General features: G+C 36.3%; 2 protein-coding genes across 2 annotated transcripts; one reads left to right on the top strand and one right to left on the bottom strand.

The window, feature by feature from the left end:
* Nucleotides 1-334: 334 nt before the first annotated feature.
* On the top strand, nucleotides 335-3,669 carry LOC309484490 (myelin-associated glycoprotein). The gene is made up of 4 exons (XM_082150864.1): nucleotides 335-514; nucleotides 656-1,045; nucleotides 2,293-2,392; nucleotides 2,480-3,669. Exons 1-4 carry the CDS (start codon nucleotides 460-462, stop codon nucleotides 2,502-2,504), a joined length of 570 nt encoding a protein of 189 aa, XP_082006990.1. The 5' UTR covers nucleotides 335-459; the 3' UTR covers nucleotides 2,505-3,669.
* On the bottom strand, nucleotides 3,048-18,242 carry LOC309484402 (B-cell receptor CD22). The gene is given in 14 exon segments (XM_082150717.1): nucleotides 3,048-5,227; nucleotides 5,323-5,447; nucleotides 6,467-6,565; nucleotides 6,665-6,713; nucleotides 6,799-6,880; nucleotides 7,858-7,980; nucleotides 7,983-8,102; nucleotides 8,187-8,456; nucleotides 11,052-11,321; nucleotides 13,583-13,840; nucleotides 15,519-15,875; nucleotides 16,105-16,163; nucleotides 16,241-16,346; nucleotides 18,164-18,242. Coding segments are annotated over 14 exon segments (2,100 nt in total). The 5' UTR covers nucleotides 18,228-18,242; the 3' UTR covers nucleotides 3,048-5,109.
* Between the last annotated feature and the right edge of the window lie 58 nt (nucleotides 18,243-18,300).

Below are 18,300 nucleotides of genomic sequence, written 5' to 3'. Positions count from 1 at the left end.
CGATACTGAACTGAAAAACGATAATAAATATAAAAAGAATGTGAAAAGATTCACACACACACACACAAAAAAAAATCTTACTTTTATTATATATTATTAATAACTACAAATAACATTAATAATAATTATAATATTATTTATATATACTATATATATGCTCTTTAGATGTGCCATATATGCATTAAACACATCAAATATTAAGAAATATTAATTTTAAATTGTTTAAATGCATGTATCAGTAATAGATTGTAGTTGCTCATAAAATAACATAACATGGGACGTAGGTTACAAAAATAAAACATGCACCACATGAAAAAAGAAACAAAAAATGTAAAAGGGAACATAGGAAGTAATGAAAGTAAATGACGACAGAGGAGGAGGAGGAACTCAAAACCAGACAAGGGTGATGTCTTCACATTTCTATTGCTCAGTAAGTATAGCCTGCTTGAGGCAGCAAACATGATTGTGAATCTCCTTGCAGGCATATGGATTCTGACGTCTTTGATTCTGTCAGGTGAGATGAAACATCAGAAGAGTTCTCTAAGACTACTGTATATAAGTTGCTGTCGCAGGCACAGATGTGAATGCTATTTAGACTTCACTTTGTTTCCAACCAGCTGTTTCTAATAAGATTCCTCATATGCTTCCATTTCAGGCGTCCTTGCTGTCAACTGGACAGTGCGTGTTCCTACTGATCCAGTCTATGCTCCTCTTGGGTCTTCTGTAGTTCTGCAGTGCACCTATGACTTCCCTGAGGAGTCAGACCAGGGAATACGACACAAGGTACTGTCAGAGATGTGGTGTCTGAATCAAAGCCACTGCATCACTCCCAGATACGTGTACCACAGCGCAGGGATATTTCCCGAGCCCTCGTACCAGGGCCGCATCAGGTACTTTGGGCAGACGGGGAGCAGAAACTGTTCTCTGATGATATCTGATCTGAGGTCAGCAGACAGCGGCCTGTACATGTTCCGGTTCATCACCGACCACCTGAAGGCCAAGCTACCAGGACAGAGAGGGGTGAATCTACAGGTTACACATCAAAGTAAGAACAGCAATATTTCAACTCATACTGAGAAGTGCACTTAAATCGCACATTTTGATAATTGAATTTCCAACGTTTTCAGATTTAAAAATCATTTTAGGGGGTAAAATAAAACGGTAACACTTTAGTTTAGGATCCAATTCTCACTATTAACTAGTTGCTTAGGATTTTGACTGTTTATTAGTACTTATAAAGCACATATTAATGCCTTATTCTGCATGACCATATTCTACATCCCTTAATCCTATACACAATACCTAAACTTAACAACTACCTTACTAACTATTATGAAGCAGTAATTATGAGTTTATTGAGGAAAAAGTCGTAGTTAATAGCTAGTTAATAGTGAGAATTGGACCCTAAACTAAAGTGTGACCAATAAAACATCAAATTAAATATTTTAGACCTAAATAACTAGAAAAAAAAATCATTCTAGGCCTAGAAATCACAATTTTAAAATTCACATTTCTAGTAAAGCATTCAAATTATTTATATGGTAACACTTTACAATAAGGTCTCATTAGTTAACGTTAGTTAATGCATTAACTAATATAAACTAAAACTGAGCAATATATTTGTAACAGTATTTATTCATCTTTGGTAACAAATACAACTGTTTATTAATAATTCATGTTAGCTCAAGTCCATAAAACTTTTGATTTTAATGTTTTATTAGTAAGTGTTGATACTAACATTAACTAAGATTACTAAGAACAGTAATGTGAAGCTACCATTTATATTAATTTAATAAGGTTGTTCCTCTGTATTCTGAAATAAGTCAAATGTGTTTAGTATTTTGGTGTTACTAAAAAAGTGAAATACAGTTGGTTAAAAATTCCAAATCACATTTAAAATGAACATGAATGTTTATGTTTGAAGAAATGTGTGAGAAAAAAAACTAAAAAAACAACAACTGTCTGTTTTCCACTGTTCACTCATAAAGTAAAACTTCCGTTGTTAAGCCACAGTCAGTTGTTCACAAGATTACATTAGAAAACACATTTCCTCAAACAAGAGACACTTCCTCAGAGAAATCTGTCTAGCTTTCATGACTCATTTTAAACAGTGACCAGTCAATATGGCATTATTACTGACACACACACACACACACACACACACACACACACACACACACACACACACACACACACACACACACACACACACACACACACACACACACACACACACACACACACACATATATGTATATCTAGAAGAGTTACATTGTCCTAAATTCCTCACAGCAAGAAGTGCATGTTCATCTACTATTGGCATTGTGTTTGGAGTTATTGTCATCAGTATCGCAATAGCAGGCATTGTGATATTCATCAGACGCAAGTCTAGGTAAGCAAAGCACTTACTCAACTAGTCTCTTGTTTGCCATCACTCCTGGTCTTATAGAAACTAATGGAATATGGCTTTGTCTTTCAGGAGAGAGGGGTCAATGTCACTTTAAACAAGCAATCAACATCTTATTACCACAGAGGATGAGAAAAATAACCAGTGGCTGTGACCAAAACAGATACTGTCATTTTTTTTCTGTCTGTATGCTATACTTTCACATTCTTTTACAGCATTTCTGCGTCTATTATGGAGTCTATTATTTATCTTTTTATATTATATTTTACATATCAAACAGCATAATGTATGCTGTATATCATATTGTGTCTTACATTTTGCATGTTGCCGACCGCCACGGTGAACGTGATTTCACTGAGTAAACATGTTCCTGGATCAACATCTTTGTTGATCCTGGAACAACATTCCAATCAACCAATCAGATATGAGGGACAAGTTTAATGTCAAGTTTAGGGTTACAACCAGGGTTAAGGGCTACGGTTGCGAAGTCTGGACACTGAAGAAAGAGCATTCAGGCTTTTTAGAACAAGTGCATTAGAAAGTTGTTACGAATTCCATGGACAAAACTGATGACAAGGTGTACAGACTGGCTAGAACAACGTACAAATTGCTGAATCACATTAAATCCTGCAAGATACGCTGTTTTGGTCATGTAATGAGACGATCAGTCGATACCATTGAAGGCAGCATCATGTCAGGTTTAGTGGAAGGTTTCAGAAGAATATGCTGGCTGGATAATATCACAACATGGACTGGTCTATCAGGAGTTGGCTTGTTTCATGCCATACGAGACAGAAGACTCTAGTCCTTACTTTCTCATCCACGCTGCCAAGCGACGATGGCGAAATGACATGACACATCATTCTTATTCACCCATCATTTCCTTCTAATTTAGAGATAAGTTATGAGTAGGGGTTTAGGGGGAGGGTTTAAGAGGACAGTGGTTTTTGGACAGGAATGTTGTTCCAGGATCAACAATGTCTTACTTGGGAAATGACCTTCCTCCACTGAACAAGAGGGACTGATCAACGCTTGTCTTCTTCACAGAGCCTGAAATAAAAAAAGGAACAAAGAACAGTATTAGAAAGCAATGAATTTAAGAAGTCAGCAGGAATGATATTATGGATTCTCACATTGTAAATCACAGAAAACTGCTTCACGTTCTGTTTTCTGGCATATCATTTAATTAACAAAGCCATTTTATAATGGCGGTTTATAATACAATAGCATTCATTAAAGGAATAGTTCACAATTACTTTCAATCTGTTGTTGTCACCTGCAAATTATTGACAAATATTCACACAGCCCTTTTCTACTGTGTATTTCCAGGTAGAAATAATACAATTTCCCAGGTGATTGTAGACTTCAGGAATTTTGGAGCAGACTGTATTCATTATTTTAATGAAACATTGAAATATTCAGAAAACGCTTTTTTGCATGGTGAAATTGCAAGGAGAGTTTGTATATTTATCTTGAATAGAAGTAGATCTAATACTTAGTATTTTAATAAATAAAAATTGGGATTGCAATACTGTATTTGTCAGCTGGTTGCAGCAGAGATGAAACAGGATCTAAGTGCAGCTGTCTTTATTTAAAAATAAACTCAAAACTTCACAAAACAGATTCTCAGGAACAAGGATAAGGAACAGAATAACTGACGTACAATGACGTAGAACTGACAATGAACTGAAAGACACACAGGGTTTAAATAGACAGCAAACAAGATGAACTAATCACACCTGAACAGAACTAACTCAAATCAGTTACCGAGGAGAATGACAGGCAAAGGACAGAACTAATTAGCAAACTAGACATCTAACTGAGAAACACAGACATTCACAGAACAGGAAAACAGATTACCATCAAACTCAAAATGTGACAAACAGACTTAAAACATGACAGTATTGTTGCCAGAATGTACAGTATAAGAAAACAGACTTTACGTTAGCATTGTAAGAAATGTTTTATTTTCTGTCAGGAACCACCGTTACACCATGTCAAACATGATCAGTTTAATCAAATCTATGGGACAAGAAGGTCGCACAGCATATTTGCCCTACCGTTCAAAAGTATGGGGGAAGTAAGATCTGGAAGGAAATTCATATTTTTATTCAGCAAGGATGTATTAAATTGATAAAAAGTGACAGTAAATACATTTATAGTGTCGTAAAATACTGCAGTTTCAACTAAATGCTGTTCTTCTGAACTTTCGATTTAAAGATTTCTGCAAAAAAAATAAATAAAATAAAATCAAGGCTTCCACAAAAATATGAATCAGCCAATTAGAATGATTTCTGAAGGATCATGTGACACTGAAGACAGGAGTAATGATGCTGAAAATTCAGCATTGCATCACAGAAATAAATTACATTTTGAAATAGAAAATCTAAAAAGAATTTGAGCACAAAAGACTCAAAAACATAATAAAAAATTAAAAAAAAATCCTGACCCCCAAACTTTTGAACAGTAGTATATTAGTATCTCTGTTTTTATTAGAACAAATTACAGCTGGACACAGTTGAACGTAATATCCAATGGAGATTTCATCTACCTGTGTGGCCTTCTCTTAAAGTCTTTGACTTATAGGCTTCATCAAGTGGTCCACACATACTCTATAAGTACATGTAGTTTAGAAAAAAAATCCCTGTGTGGTTTCACAATATCTTCTATCACTTGTTGTGATGATTCATCAGTTGACCGCTTTAGATTCCAGACTCTTCCATGCCCTCTCTCGGTTGCTTGGTGAGAACAACATTAGGACCATCTTTGAGCTTCTTCCCTCCATCTAGAGGTATGTTTGTGAACTTCACCTGGTCCAGACTGCAAATAAAGATGACATACACAACATCTCTTGTCTTAATATGACAGAGGACTGCTGCAAACCAGCACACATGGATGGTGTAATTGAGTTTAACCTGGGCATGCGAGAGAAATGCACCGTAATGTAGTTGATTTGTCTCTGTTCCTCAGTGCTCCGAGAAGCTTCTTTCAGGGGTACGATGGATGGGTAACTGCTTTCATACATCTCCTCTGGCTCCTCCTGAAACAGGCACAAAATAAAACACTCACATGAGTTTGTACAGTATGGCCCAATTCATACTATACATTCTTAATATCAAGACTACAATTAGTGCATCACTAATGACTCTACATGTATGGTGGCCTGTGGTGGTTTACTATTTCTGGTGGAATTTCAAATTATGAGATGCAGAGGGAGCATGTGAAACCCGAGGGAGGGGTTCTAGCAGACCAATCACAGCGCTTGCAGTCCGCGTAGAATTGGCGCGTTGTTACATTTTTGGAGAGGTGCACGTCAGGGTACGCCGCGCGCTACACACAGCCTACGACGTCGCTACGCCGTGAGTTCAACGCAGAAGTATAAATTGGGCTTAAGTCATAATAATGACATACTAGGAAAGTCATAATTTCGACTATCTTATAATTTTGACTTTTTAATTTCATAATTATGACTTAGTATGTCCAAATTTCAACTTTTTATCTCAATTTCATTAAATTTTTTATCTCATAATTATGACTTAGTTTGTCATAATTATGACTATTTATGTCATAGTTTCTATTTTTTATCTCATAATTCATGACTTTGCATGTGTCATAATTATGGCTTATGTATTTAATATAAGTTGACTTAGTATGTCATTATTATGGCTTCGTATAGTTTTTATACCATAATTACCAAAGCATGATTTTTTTTTTTTTTTTATGTGGCGGAAATCGGGGTTTCATATTTTTGTGCTTATATTGCTAACAATAAATTTTGCAATTGAAAAAAATGAGGGTGAGACCTTTTGGTGAGCAAAAGTGCTCATTTTTTAAATGTATAACCCACCCTGAAAGTTGTAATGATGAAATTTGAGATAGGAAATTTAGCTAATGATAATGCCAGTGGTATCATTTTATGACGATATCTTACTAAATCATCCTTTCACCAGCGTACATACTTTTAGTGTGTATTATAAATATGTGAATTGGGACACAGTCCAGATAGAGAACATCTAGAATGTGTCCCAATTCACATTCAAGAAAACAAAGAAAACTTACCGGAATATCTGACATTTTTGTGCTCTTGAAGAGAAACGTCTCTGAAGTTGATTCACTGAACAGAGTTTCATCCATTGGTAAATCAACTACTGGTGAACACTGTTTTTTAAAAGCACAAACCCATTTGATTAATACAATCCTTTTGTTTAGATTCTAAACATATAATGACAGAATTAAATATATAAAAAATGTAATTACCTGTTTTTCTTCCTCAAGATTTTCAGTGTCGACACGATGCATGTTTTTACTGCAAAATAAACGTGAAATGATGTGTGTAAGATCAAATGAGAAGATCAGATACTCACCATTTTATCACAGAAACATACAATCACCTGATCATGACGACCACGGTCAATGAGATCAGTCCGATAGACACGCCCACTGCAGACGCCAATGCAATCACTTTCAGTCGGCCTGGACAAATAAACCACATCAACTCAATCATGCACATCCATCACATGATTAACAAACACATAACATCTAACAGGGGGAACTATATTTATGCCCAGAGTTTTCCTCTCTCATGGCAAAACTGGATGCACATACATGCATTTTAGTTTGCCAAAATGATTTAACTCTGTGACACTAGTTATCTTTTAATTTGCTCATGCAAACTGGGTTTACCTTATGCTAATACATTTTTTAGTTTATATATACAAAATCATTGTTCTGGTATTGTTCTAAATGAACACACACACTCACACACACACACACACACACACACACACACACACACACACACACACACACACACACACACACACACACACACACACACACACACACACACACACACATCACAACTGTTTAAAAGTTTGTTTGTGTTTTTGAAAAAAGTTATTTGATCAAAACTACAGTAAAAACTGATATAGCGCAAAATATTATTGCAATTACAATAAAAATCTAATATATAATTTGTGATTTTGTAAAAAGCTGAATTTTCAGTCACATGATCCTTTACAGTCACATGATCCTTCAGAAATCATTCTAATATGCTGATTTGCTACTCAAGAAATATTTCGTTATGTTATTTAAAAATATGAAATATTTCAAATGTTGAAAACAGTTGTGCTGCTTAATATTTGTGTGGAAACCGTGATACATTTTTTTGCAGGATTCTTTAAAGAATAGAAAAAAAAACAGCATTTGAAAGACATAATAAATGTCTTCACTGTATCTTTTGATCAATTCAGTGTGTCCTTGTGGAATAAAAGTATCAAATTTTTTTTATAAAAATCAGCAGTAACAGCAATATAACAAAAACATCAATGTATAAGTAGCATTACATTAAAACATTACATTTATTAATACTAATAATCATAGGTAGATGTTTGATCCTCAAACCAACAATAAACAGATTGTTGAACACAGTAATTGTGTAAGGTACTGACCTCGAACTTTCACCGTCAGAACAGGCGAGCTGTGAGCCCCGATGCGGTTGCGGGCCTCGCAGTAGTACTGGCCGCTGGCTCGAGGGCTGACCTCAGCAATGGTGTAGCTGGGACCCGATCGATCCGGTGCCAGGTGTAGTTCTCCACCGCCGGATTGGCCTGACTGCTGCAGGTCAGCGTCAAAGAGCTGCCCGCTTCGATCACAGGGGAAGGCTGAGCCAACACAGAGGTGTTTTTGGGGGCATCTGATACAGAGAGAGAGAGAGGGGCAAAATAAGTAGTTCACACAGGCATGTACACAGTATAGAGTTTATAATATATAAACTTACAAAGCACTGAAAGAGAAATGGTGGCTGATGTCTCCATGCCAAACACGTTCCATGCAGTGCAGTAGTATTGTCCGGCATGATGGGAACGCACACTAGGGAAGGTGAGATTTTGCGAGGTTCCTCTGGTCCAGGGCTGCCCGCCGTTCACTTTGTACCAGGAGTATTGCTCCACAGGAGGGTTGGCGTTGCTGCTGCACGTCAGATTGACAGCAAACCCTTCCATAATGTCTCCTTTGGGGCTGATGAGGATTCTTGTGTTCTTTGGGGAGTCTGGAAACACGCATAAGTATATTTTGCAATACATAAAAGCACTGTTGTTGATTTCAGATACACTACCGTTCAAAAGTTTGGGTAACAGGTTATGTTTTGTTTTTTTAATAAGTCTGCATTTATTTGATCAAAATACAATGAAAATGAAAATGAAAAATGGTACAATTTCATATAATGCTTTTGTATTTTAATATAGATTTTTTTTATTCACATGATCCTTCAGAAACCGTGATTGCTAGGGTTGTTTGGGAATGTTGATATGTGGTTCTTAACTTGTTAACAGTTGTTCTAACTAACACTTTTTAGTTAACTTTACTTAAAGGACAAGTTCGGTATTTTACACTTAAAGCCCTGTTTACAGATCGTATCTGATGAAATAGAACGGTTAAGATTAAAATTTGGACACATGCTCCTGTCCCGAGAATTTTAGGTTTATTTAGCTTTTGTGGACCTATTTTGCCAAACGCGTCACACCCGTGATTCTTCCGTTGAGAGCTTGAATAATAGACACTCCAGCCCAGTTGGTGGCGATAATGCACCTTTGCCAATTGCAAGCAAACCACGGGCATTTCATTGAATACACAGAAGAAGCAGAAGAAGAAGCGGCGGAGTAATACCGTAAAGGTGCTGCGGTCTCACAGCACGTCCTATTAAGTCAATGGAGTTGGACAAAAACTACGATAAAAACCTGTTGGAATGCATCTTTTTCAGCGATTTTTGAGTGAACATATCAGTGAACACCCCCTGACCACTCGGTGAGTTTCACGTCTTTGTAAACGAAAGTTTAATGTGTTTTTAGGACGGAATCTTCCAGTGAATATAGACAACCATTGTGGGGGTGGGGGGGGGGTGAAGCGAAATAAACCTAAAATTCTCGGGACAGCAGCATGTGTCCAAATTTTAATCTTAACCGTTCTATTTCATCAGATACGATCTGTAAACAGGGCTTTAAGTGTAAAATACCGAACTTGTCCATTAATGTCTTAACTTAATTGTAAAAATCTAATAATCTGTACTATTCACACACTATGATTTGTTTACACAGAAAACCCAAGTTAAGATTAAATTATTGGTTTGAGTGCCATATTATGAAGCAAAAAAACGTTTTTTGGGTGGGCTTAATAGACTTTTCACTAATTTCCTCCACTTCTGCAGTTATCTTTCCCTAGTTGCATTCACTAATTTCCCAAATTCATCTTGAATGTTGAATTGTCAATACAACTGCAACATTTTAAGAGAACATCACATAAACTGACTTCATAAATTGATGTTGTTTTTCCTAAAATGTTTTTGTCTGAACTCACCATTATGACGATCAGTGTTCCCTTTGGAACTTCATTTATATTATTGTAATTCTCTTCTTATTGATGCAATAATGCAGCAAGTAATAAATAAGTTGCTTTTAAAAGGTGATCTAAAGCTTCAAAACAAAAAAAAAGATTAACTAGTCTATTTTTCATGTCAAATAATGATAATCACTTTTAACTGCGTTGATACAATCCCTCTATATTTGTGACAATATCGTGCAATTGACCATTGACCAGTCACACACAGACTTCAACATTCAGCATGCAAAACACAACAGTAGTAACAATTAAATTGTATTTATTATTTATTCTTTTTAGTTAGAACTCTTGTGTAAGTGAGCTATACTAACCAAGTCAGTGCTGTCAGTTGTCAGTTCAACATACTATTCCTATTTCGCTTTACTTAGTTTTTTTAAGGCAATTGGTTTGCAAGGTTTTTTTTTTTTTTTTTTTTTTTTAAGTAAGTCTAACTAATTAGATTTTACAGTCTAACTAATTTTAGATTCTAACTAATTTAGATTTTGGTGGCTAACTGGCTCACACCAAAAGTATCCTCCCTAGAAATGGCTTGGTTTCTTTTTTCGATATATTTCTTTAGCTGCTTTTCTACCATCGGGCCGAACAATTCTAAGAAAAGTAAGGAACGGTTCCACTTGAGCTTGGCCTGATGGTGGAAAATGTTTTATCATTTGGCAGGTGATAATTTAAAAAAAATGAAACGCAGTTGCACTCATAAACTGCACTATTTGAGGTATCAATCATGCTTATGGCATAAACAACGTGGGACAAGTCACGTACCAAAGTTTAATACTAACCCCTCACCCTAAGTATGACCAATGTTAGTAGTGATGTTTGACTTAGCAAGTAAAAACAGGAAGTAAATACTCCTTTCACGACTGAGCATCATGTGGCTTCCCGGCATATTTGACCTAAATATGTACACTTGATTCGAACTTTGATCTATTGGAGGTTGGCAGACAATGTGTGACAATGTGACATAATGTCCTGCCAAAATTAAAGTTATTACACAAGAACCAGCAACTGAAAAAAACTCACAAAGACATCAGCTCAGCAACATTATAAGCATGTGTCTAATTAGGGAAAAGTGAAAAGTTGAAATGTCTGGTGACATTTCCAAAAAAAATAAAGAGTCGGTCACTTTGACCTATTCACTGATAAACTGCACATCCTGCAGTTAGAAAGCTTCAATATGCACAGTAGAAATGCATGCAAACAAACCAGTAATGCATAAACAGATTAAAGATAGATAAAAATAGAGGCAACCTACAGGTTACATTGAGTAAAAGCGGTCTGGACCGGTCTGTGCCAAGTGGGTTGCGGGCCACACAGAAGTACTCTCCGTGGTCCCTGTAGTCCAAACTCCACAATCTCAGCTCCGGTTTAAAGCTGTCTGGCATGCTGCCACTCTCTCCTTCCTTAAACCAGGCAAAACTTTCTGCTGGCGGAGCTCCATCACTACTGCAGGTCAAAGTCACCGAGTCGCCCTCTCTGACTGCTTCTCGAGGGGTGATCTGCACCGCGGTGTAGCGAGGAGCATCTAAGACACACAGAAAAAAAGAGATGAAATGCAAGTGATAATGGGAGAGGGCGGCTGACAGTTGAACTCAACTGCACACACTCAGAAACCTTTGGCAAGCACTTTTAGCTTAAATTGTATACCCAGCGTTACTCGTCGTAATTGCATTTTTACTATAAAGAATTCCAATTACAGAGCTCTCTAATTCAATTCTTACTAGTAACAATTCCAATTAGAGAACTCTACAAATTAATTTTTACTAGTCATACGTCTCCATTGACTTATTACGGAGCTCTACAATTGAATTGTTACTAGTAAGAATTACAAGTAGAGAGCTCTCTAATTCAATTATTACTAGTAACAATTACAGTTGAATTTTTACTTGTAAAAAAACGAATTAAAGTTATGTATAATTGCAGAGCTCTGTAATTGAATTAAAGAGCTCTGCAATTGCATTCTTACTAGTTACAACTGAATTAGAGAGCTCTACAAATGAATTTTTACTAGTCATATGTCTCCATTGACTTCCATTCATTTTTAATTACGGAGCTCTGCAATTGCATTCTTAGTAGTAACAATTCAATTGTAGAGCACCGTAATAAGTCAATGGAGACATATGACTAGTAAAAATTCATTTGTAGAGCTCTCTAATTGGAATTGTTACTAGTAAGAATTGAATTAGAGAGCTCTGTAAATGTAATTCTTACTAGTAATAATTGAATTCGAGAGCTCTCTAACTGTAATTGCTACTAGTAAGAACTGAATTGTAGAGCTCTCAAATTTAATTCTTACTAGTAAAAATGCAATTACGACGAGTAACGCTGGGTACAATTTAAGCTAAAACGGCTTGCCATAGAAACCTGCTTTTATCACTGTGTGCACTAGTTTTATGTATTGGGACATTGACAAATAAAGCTTCATAAAAAAAAAAAATTTCAATCTTTTCAAGACTGTCATGACCAACGTGTTTAAATTCTTTTTTTGACTGTTTTTATGTCAGGCAGTACAACCAAGTAGTTGTATGTATACCACCTGACATGGAAAGTGTACCAACCTACCCGCACTTGAAATGAACAGTTATTACCAGTATTGGAGAGAGATCTACAAACCTTTTCACTCTGCCTCAAGGATCAGGCGGGGTCCTCTGGATGATGCATTATCATATTAACTGTTATTACCTTGTCAATTCACAATAAAAGAGCCGTGTTTGAAGTTGTGCCACCCTGACATTTGAAAATATACAAATTGCTGGACAAAAGTTTTTCAATTATCTCAACAGCTTTAAAACTACTGATATTTATACAATGTGTTTATAAAGGATTAAAACCTAAAATGATGCCATTATATTTTTTATTATTAATACACCGTTTTAAATCTTTTTCTTAGTCCTTTCATTTTGTTCGGATAGTTGATCCACTTGACATTTTGGAGGTTTAAGATAACAATAGATCAAATAATATGTATTATTTAAATAGTGTATGAGTTCATACTAAATAGGTTTTATAGAATAAAGTGATATATGTCATGAATTTAGCCAATTATTTTAGGAAATAATGCACAAAAATATGCTTGTCATGTCATTGACCCATTTAAAATATAAAATGCAGTTTACTTGAGGAGCTATTTCTACTTAATATTAAATAATACATGTATACAATTAGTTGATTTAGATGTTTCCACACAAAGCATATTTTAAAATATTTGTAATACCCATTACTTTGTTTATTGTTTATTTCTGTTCTCTTCTGCTTACCAAGGCTGCATTTATTTGCACACAGTAAAACAGTAATATTGCAAAATACAATTAACTTTAACTTATTTTAAAATGTATTTATTCCTGTGATGGTAAAGCTGAATTTTCAGCATCATTACTCCAGTCTTCAGTGTCACATGATCCTTCAGAAATCATTCTAGAAACACTTCTCATTATAATCACCAATGCTGAAAACAATTGTGCTGAGTAATATTTTGTGGAAACCAGAATAATTTGTTCAGGATTCTTTGATAAAAAGGAAGTTCAAAAGAACAGCATTCATCTGAAATCTAATTTGTTCTAAAATTATCAAATAAAAGTCTTTTGTCATTTTGGGTCAGTTTAATGCACCCTTGCTGAATAAAAGTATTAATTTAATATTAATCCTAATCAAAAACCTATGCACCAAAACCACACACGCACACACACACACTGTGTATATATATATATATATATATACACATACACACAAACACACAAACACACACAGAACTTTTGTCCATAGGGACAATAAATATTTTATACTCACATCCAAGAGCCAGGGTGACTCCGGGTGACTGAACGTTTTGAGGGGGTATTGGGCGGCAGGTGTAGGTACCTGCGTGCTGGCTGTCAAAGTTATAGATGGCTGACAGCTTGCTGGACTGCCCCAAGTTGATCCCATTCTGATAAAGAGCAAAGTTCCTGCCAGATGCGGCACAGCCTCGTGCCACACAGCTGAGGAAGACCGTCTCACCAGCAGCAAACATGTTGGCAATTCTCGGTGGATGTACGTGAACCTGAAGCTCTGGAAACACGACAACATTTCACTGCATTTGGTCCATACTAGTACTTGCTTAACTATTTTAGGAGCAGCTAGATGGGTTTTCTCCACAAAAATAAGCAAATACACAATAAAAGTAAAAACAAAGTTTTTATTTTCTCAAATTAATAGATTTGTTTTTTTAAGATTTGAGTGCAATTATTGCAGGGTGTTGCCAGGCCATTGCTATGTGGTTGCTTGGGCCTTTCTAGGTGCTTGTGTATATATTTGCCTATAAAACATTCCCAAACACTCTTACCACACCTTCCACCCTGCCCGCTGACAGCCATTGGTCGAGTAAACAGGTAGTTCCACTCCAAAAATTCTATTGACTTACACTATCATTCACATTTTTGAGGTCAGTAATGTGTTTCTTAAAGAGGTCTCTCTTTTTCATCGATGCTGCATGCATTTATTTGACAAAAATACAGTATTGTGTAATAATAGGATTTAAAATTACAATTTTCTATTGTAAAATATTTTCAAATGTAAGTTATTTATTTGATCCTTCAGAAATCATTCTAATATGATGATTTGCTGCTCACTAAATAGTTCTTATTATTATCAATATTGAAAACGGTAAGTGTTACTTAATATACTTGTGGAAACAACGATACATATTTTCAGAAACTTCGAAAGACCAAGATTGTTTTGAAATAGAAATATTTAATAACATTATAAAAGTCTTTAATGTCACTTTCGATCATTTTAATGCATATATTCTAAATAAAAGTATTGTAAATCTTCCTGACCCCAATCTTTTGAACAGTACTGAATAGTGGGAACTACATATTAAAGGGATAGTTCACTTTGAAATACATTTTTGGTATGTTTTAGCTTACCTCAAGGGCATCCAAGATGTAGGTGTCTTTTTTTCCGCAGTAGTTTCAATTTTGATATTTTTAGGTCAAACCGTTCTTGTCTGTCAGTCATATAATGCAGGTCTATGGGCATTATCTCAAAACACAAGCACAGAGTCCAAATTAAAACAATTCCCCGTCGTCCAAATTAAACAATTCCCCATCGTAAGTACACATTGATGGCCTAAGACACGAAACGAGCGGTTTGTGTGAGAAAACGAACAGTATTTATATTGTTTTTATCACTTATACGCAGCCATGTCGAAGTGATCTGATCTGACGTGTGCGCAGACTGGTGCATAGATATATACACTAGATGTCGCATTAAAGACATTCGTTCCAATGAACTGCCGTAGACAAGGCGACATCTAGTGTGTATATATCTATGCACCAGTCTGCGTACACGTCAGATCAGATCACTCGGACATGGCTGTGTATAAGAGGTGTATAAGAGGTACTGTTCGTTTTCTCACACAAACCGCTCGTTTCGTGTCTTAGGCCATCAATGTGTACTTACGATGGGGAATTGTTTCATTTGGACGACGGGGAATTGTTTTAATTTGGACTCTGTGCATGTGTTTTGAAATAATGACCATAGACCTGCATTATATGACTGACAGACAAGAACGGTTTGACCTAAAAATATCAAAATTGAAACTACTGCGGAAAAAAAGACACCTACATCTTGGATGCCCTTGAGGTAAGCTAAAACATACCAAAAATTTATTTCAAAGTGAACTATCCCTTTAAACTGGGTAAATATTTTAATATATATTTAAAAAATCTTTCAAATGTGGCCTTACCTGTGACGGAGAGTGTGACGGCATCAGGAGACGTCCATCTCTCCTGCTGGTTGTCGGTCTCGAATCTGAAATGGTACATTCCTGCATCGCTCAGCTTCACGTTTGCGATCTGCAAACTGCATCTTTTGTGGCCCCCCAAGTATTTGACCCTGTCCCTGTACGAGGCGCTCAACAGATTCCCGTCAGTATGGTAGGCGATTTCCCGCCGGCCCTCCACAGAGATGTGGAACCACATGAACCGCGTGAAGCTGTAGGGCGAGGGGTAATCGTATCGGCACGGCAGGGTAACCGTGGTCCCAGCCCAAACGCAGATGTCCGTCCTGGAGAAATACACCAGCCATTGACTGGCCCTGACTCCTATAAAGCAACAGAAGAGTAATCAGAGGCCGGCATTGACCTCAGTAAGGTGTGCCCTGTTGATGCCAGGGATAAAAACAGGAAAAAACATGGATCAATACAATATAAATAACCTGTGCAGCAAGGGCACACAGGTAACATAAGAGCACAGATTAGACACAGAGCATCTGCATTAAGCAATCACATCCATGTATCGCTATAAAAACACAAGATACCTGTCCAAAATTACCTGACAGAAGAAGTGAAGAGTAAATGAAGGTCAGAATTACGCGTACCCACATCTCAGCCCTGTGTGTAAAAGCAGGAAAGACAATGAGTGACTTCAAAAATGATCAAGAAAGTACCTGTTTCTGATGTAACGGCACCTGGTTCTGATGTTCTTAGCAAACGCTCCCAGCCGTCTGTGGATGCATGAATGCACATTTGTTGAAGACGGAGATCCGAGTGGCACCAGACGCACGGCGTAGGACGCTGAGCTGGAGAAAGCAGAAGTTGAAGGATGTGATAGGCTGGCCATCCCTTGTCTCTCTCTCTCTCTCTCTCTCTCTCTCTCTCTGAGCCTCTAAACTCAGTCTCTGTCTCCAGTGAAACTCTACTCCACCTTCAGCAAGGTGCACAGGGCAATAACCACAAGTTGCTGACATCCACATCCCTCCTGTTCTCTCTCACACACACACACACACACACACACACACACACACACACACACACACACACACACACACACACACACACACACACACACACACACACACACACACACACACACACACACACACACACACACACACACACACACACACACACACACACACACACACACACACACACACACACACACACACACACACACACACACACAAACATGTTTAGGTGAACTGAGGTGTCAGGAAGCACTTATTTCAATACCACATTTACTTTGCTCTATTTCTTAATCAAAGTATAACTTACTAAAAAGGTCATGCAGTTTATGCACAGAAAATCTCTTCTTATGTTAAAGGCATGGAATGGTTTCTTAGCCTTATCATTTTCAGAAAGTTGCTTACAGTTTTATTACACATGACATGACTATGACACATGGAATATATGTACTGTAATTTTTGCATCAAATTATAAGTCATTATTAGTCATTTCATTCAAAGTCAAAGAATCTGTTTTGGAGATGTCATGAAAATGTACAATTTGAAGTGAAGTATTGAATTTCTTGTATTTGTAGTAAAGCCACAAAGCTATTTTGGTAACACTTTACAATAAGGTTTTATTTGTTAAAAGTAGTTAACTACTTTAGTTAACAAGGACTAAGAATGAACAATACTTCTACTGCATTTATTAATTTTGGCTAATTAATATGAACAATTACTAATACGTTTTAAGATTAAAAGTTGTATCCGTTTACATTAGTTAGGCTAATGCACTGTGAACTAACATGAAGATTCTATTAACTAACATTAACCAAGTTTAATAAATGCTGTAAAAAATATATTGCTCGTTGTTGGTTTTTGCATTAATGTTAACAAATGAGACCTTACTGTGTTTCTTAAAGTGAACTTTCTTAAATATTAAACGTAAATAATTATAGCAATCACAAGTAAAACTATATTTTGTGGTGATTAGCTATGGCTTTACCACAGCAACAATATTTTAACGGTGGAAGTTGATGTAAAATCATAGTAACTATATCTCAGAAAATCCTCCATATCCTCAGGCTGGCATGAGGACAGGCACAGCAGAAGTGTTTAGAAGTAGACCTTAGCGACCTCTTCTGGCATGAAGAAGGAGATGCAGTAGAAAATTAAATCAAATAAAATTCTGAAAAGAGTAACACTCATTTAGTAAATCTAGAATTTACTAAACTATTTCTGTTTTATATCAGCTCAATATCAGTTTTTAGACATCTATTTGATCCAGAAGTGTAGCCATCATCTAATTGCATTTTACATAAATAACCATATTTGTAAAGCAAGCACTGACAGCTTCAAAAATGAATGTGACTGTACATCTTTCTGGGACACTGGCATATCACTGACATGCTACATTGTCTACCAATTAATATGCACATATATGTACTAATAACTTTCTTCTAAATGTCTTAACAACAGCAGAAACATGTGATAGAGGCGAAAAGCAATGTGATTCAATTGCAATAGGTGAAATGTTTTTTTTTTTTTCTCCCCACACATGTAGGAGATGATGATTCTTCTCTTAAATTAGGCCATTCTTTTTCAGTCTCTGTCTGGACAAAAACAGAACAGGGAAGTTAAGAGGAAAGAAATTCAAGAAATACTTACTTCGTTGAATTAACTGCATAATACAGTGGTTTCCCCTGCCATCAATAATAGGCCAATGCATCATGAGGTTGAATATGTCGTAACCTCATACAGATGCACATAAACGATTTTTACAAGGGACTTTTTGGATTTCAAAC

Source organism: Leuciscus leuciscus (genome assembly GCF_965113295.1).
Source record: "Leuciscus leuciscus genome assembly, chromosome: 20".
NCBI lineage: Eukaryota > Metazoa > Chordata > Actinopteri > Cypriniformes > Leuciscidae > Leuciscus > Leuciscus leuciscus.
This window is presented reverse-complemented; position numbering and strand designations above follow the sequence as displayed.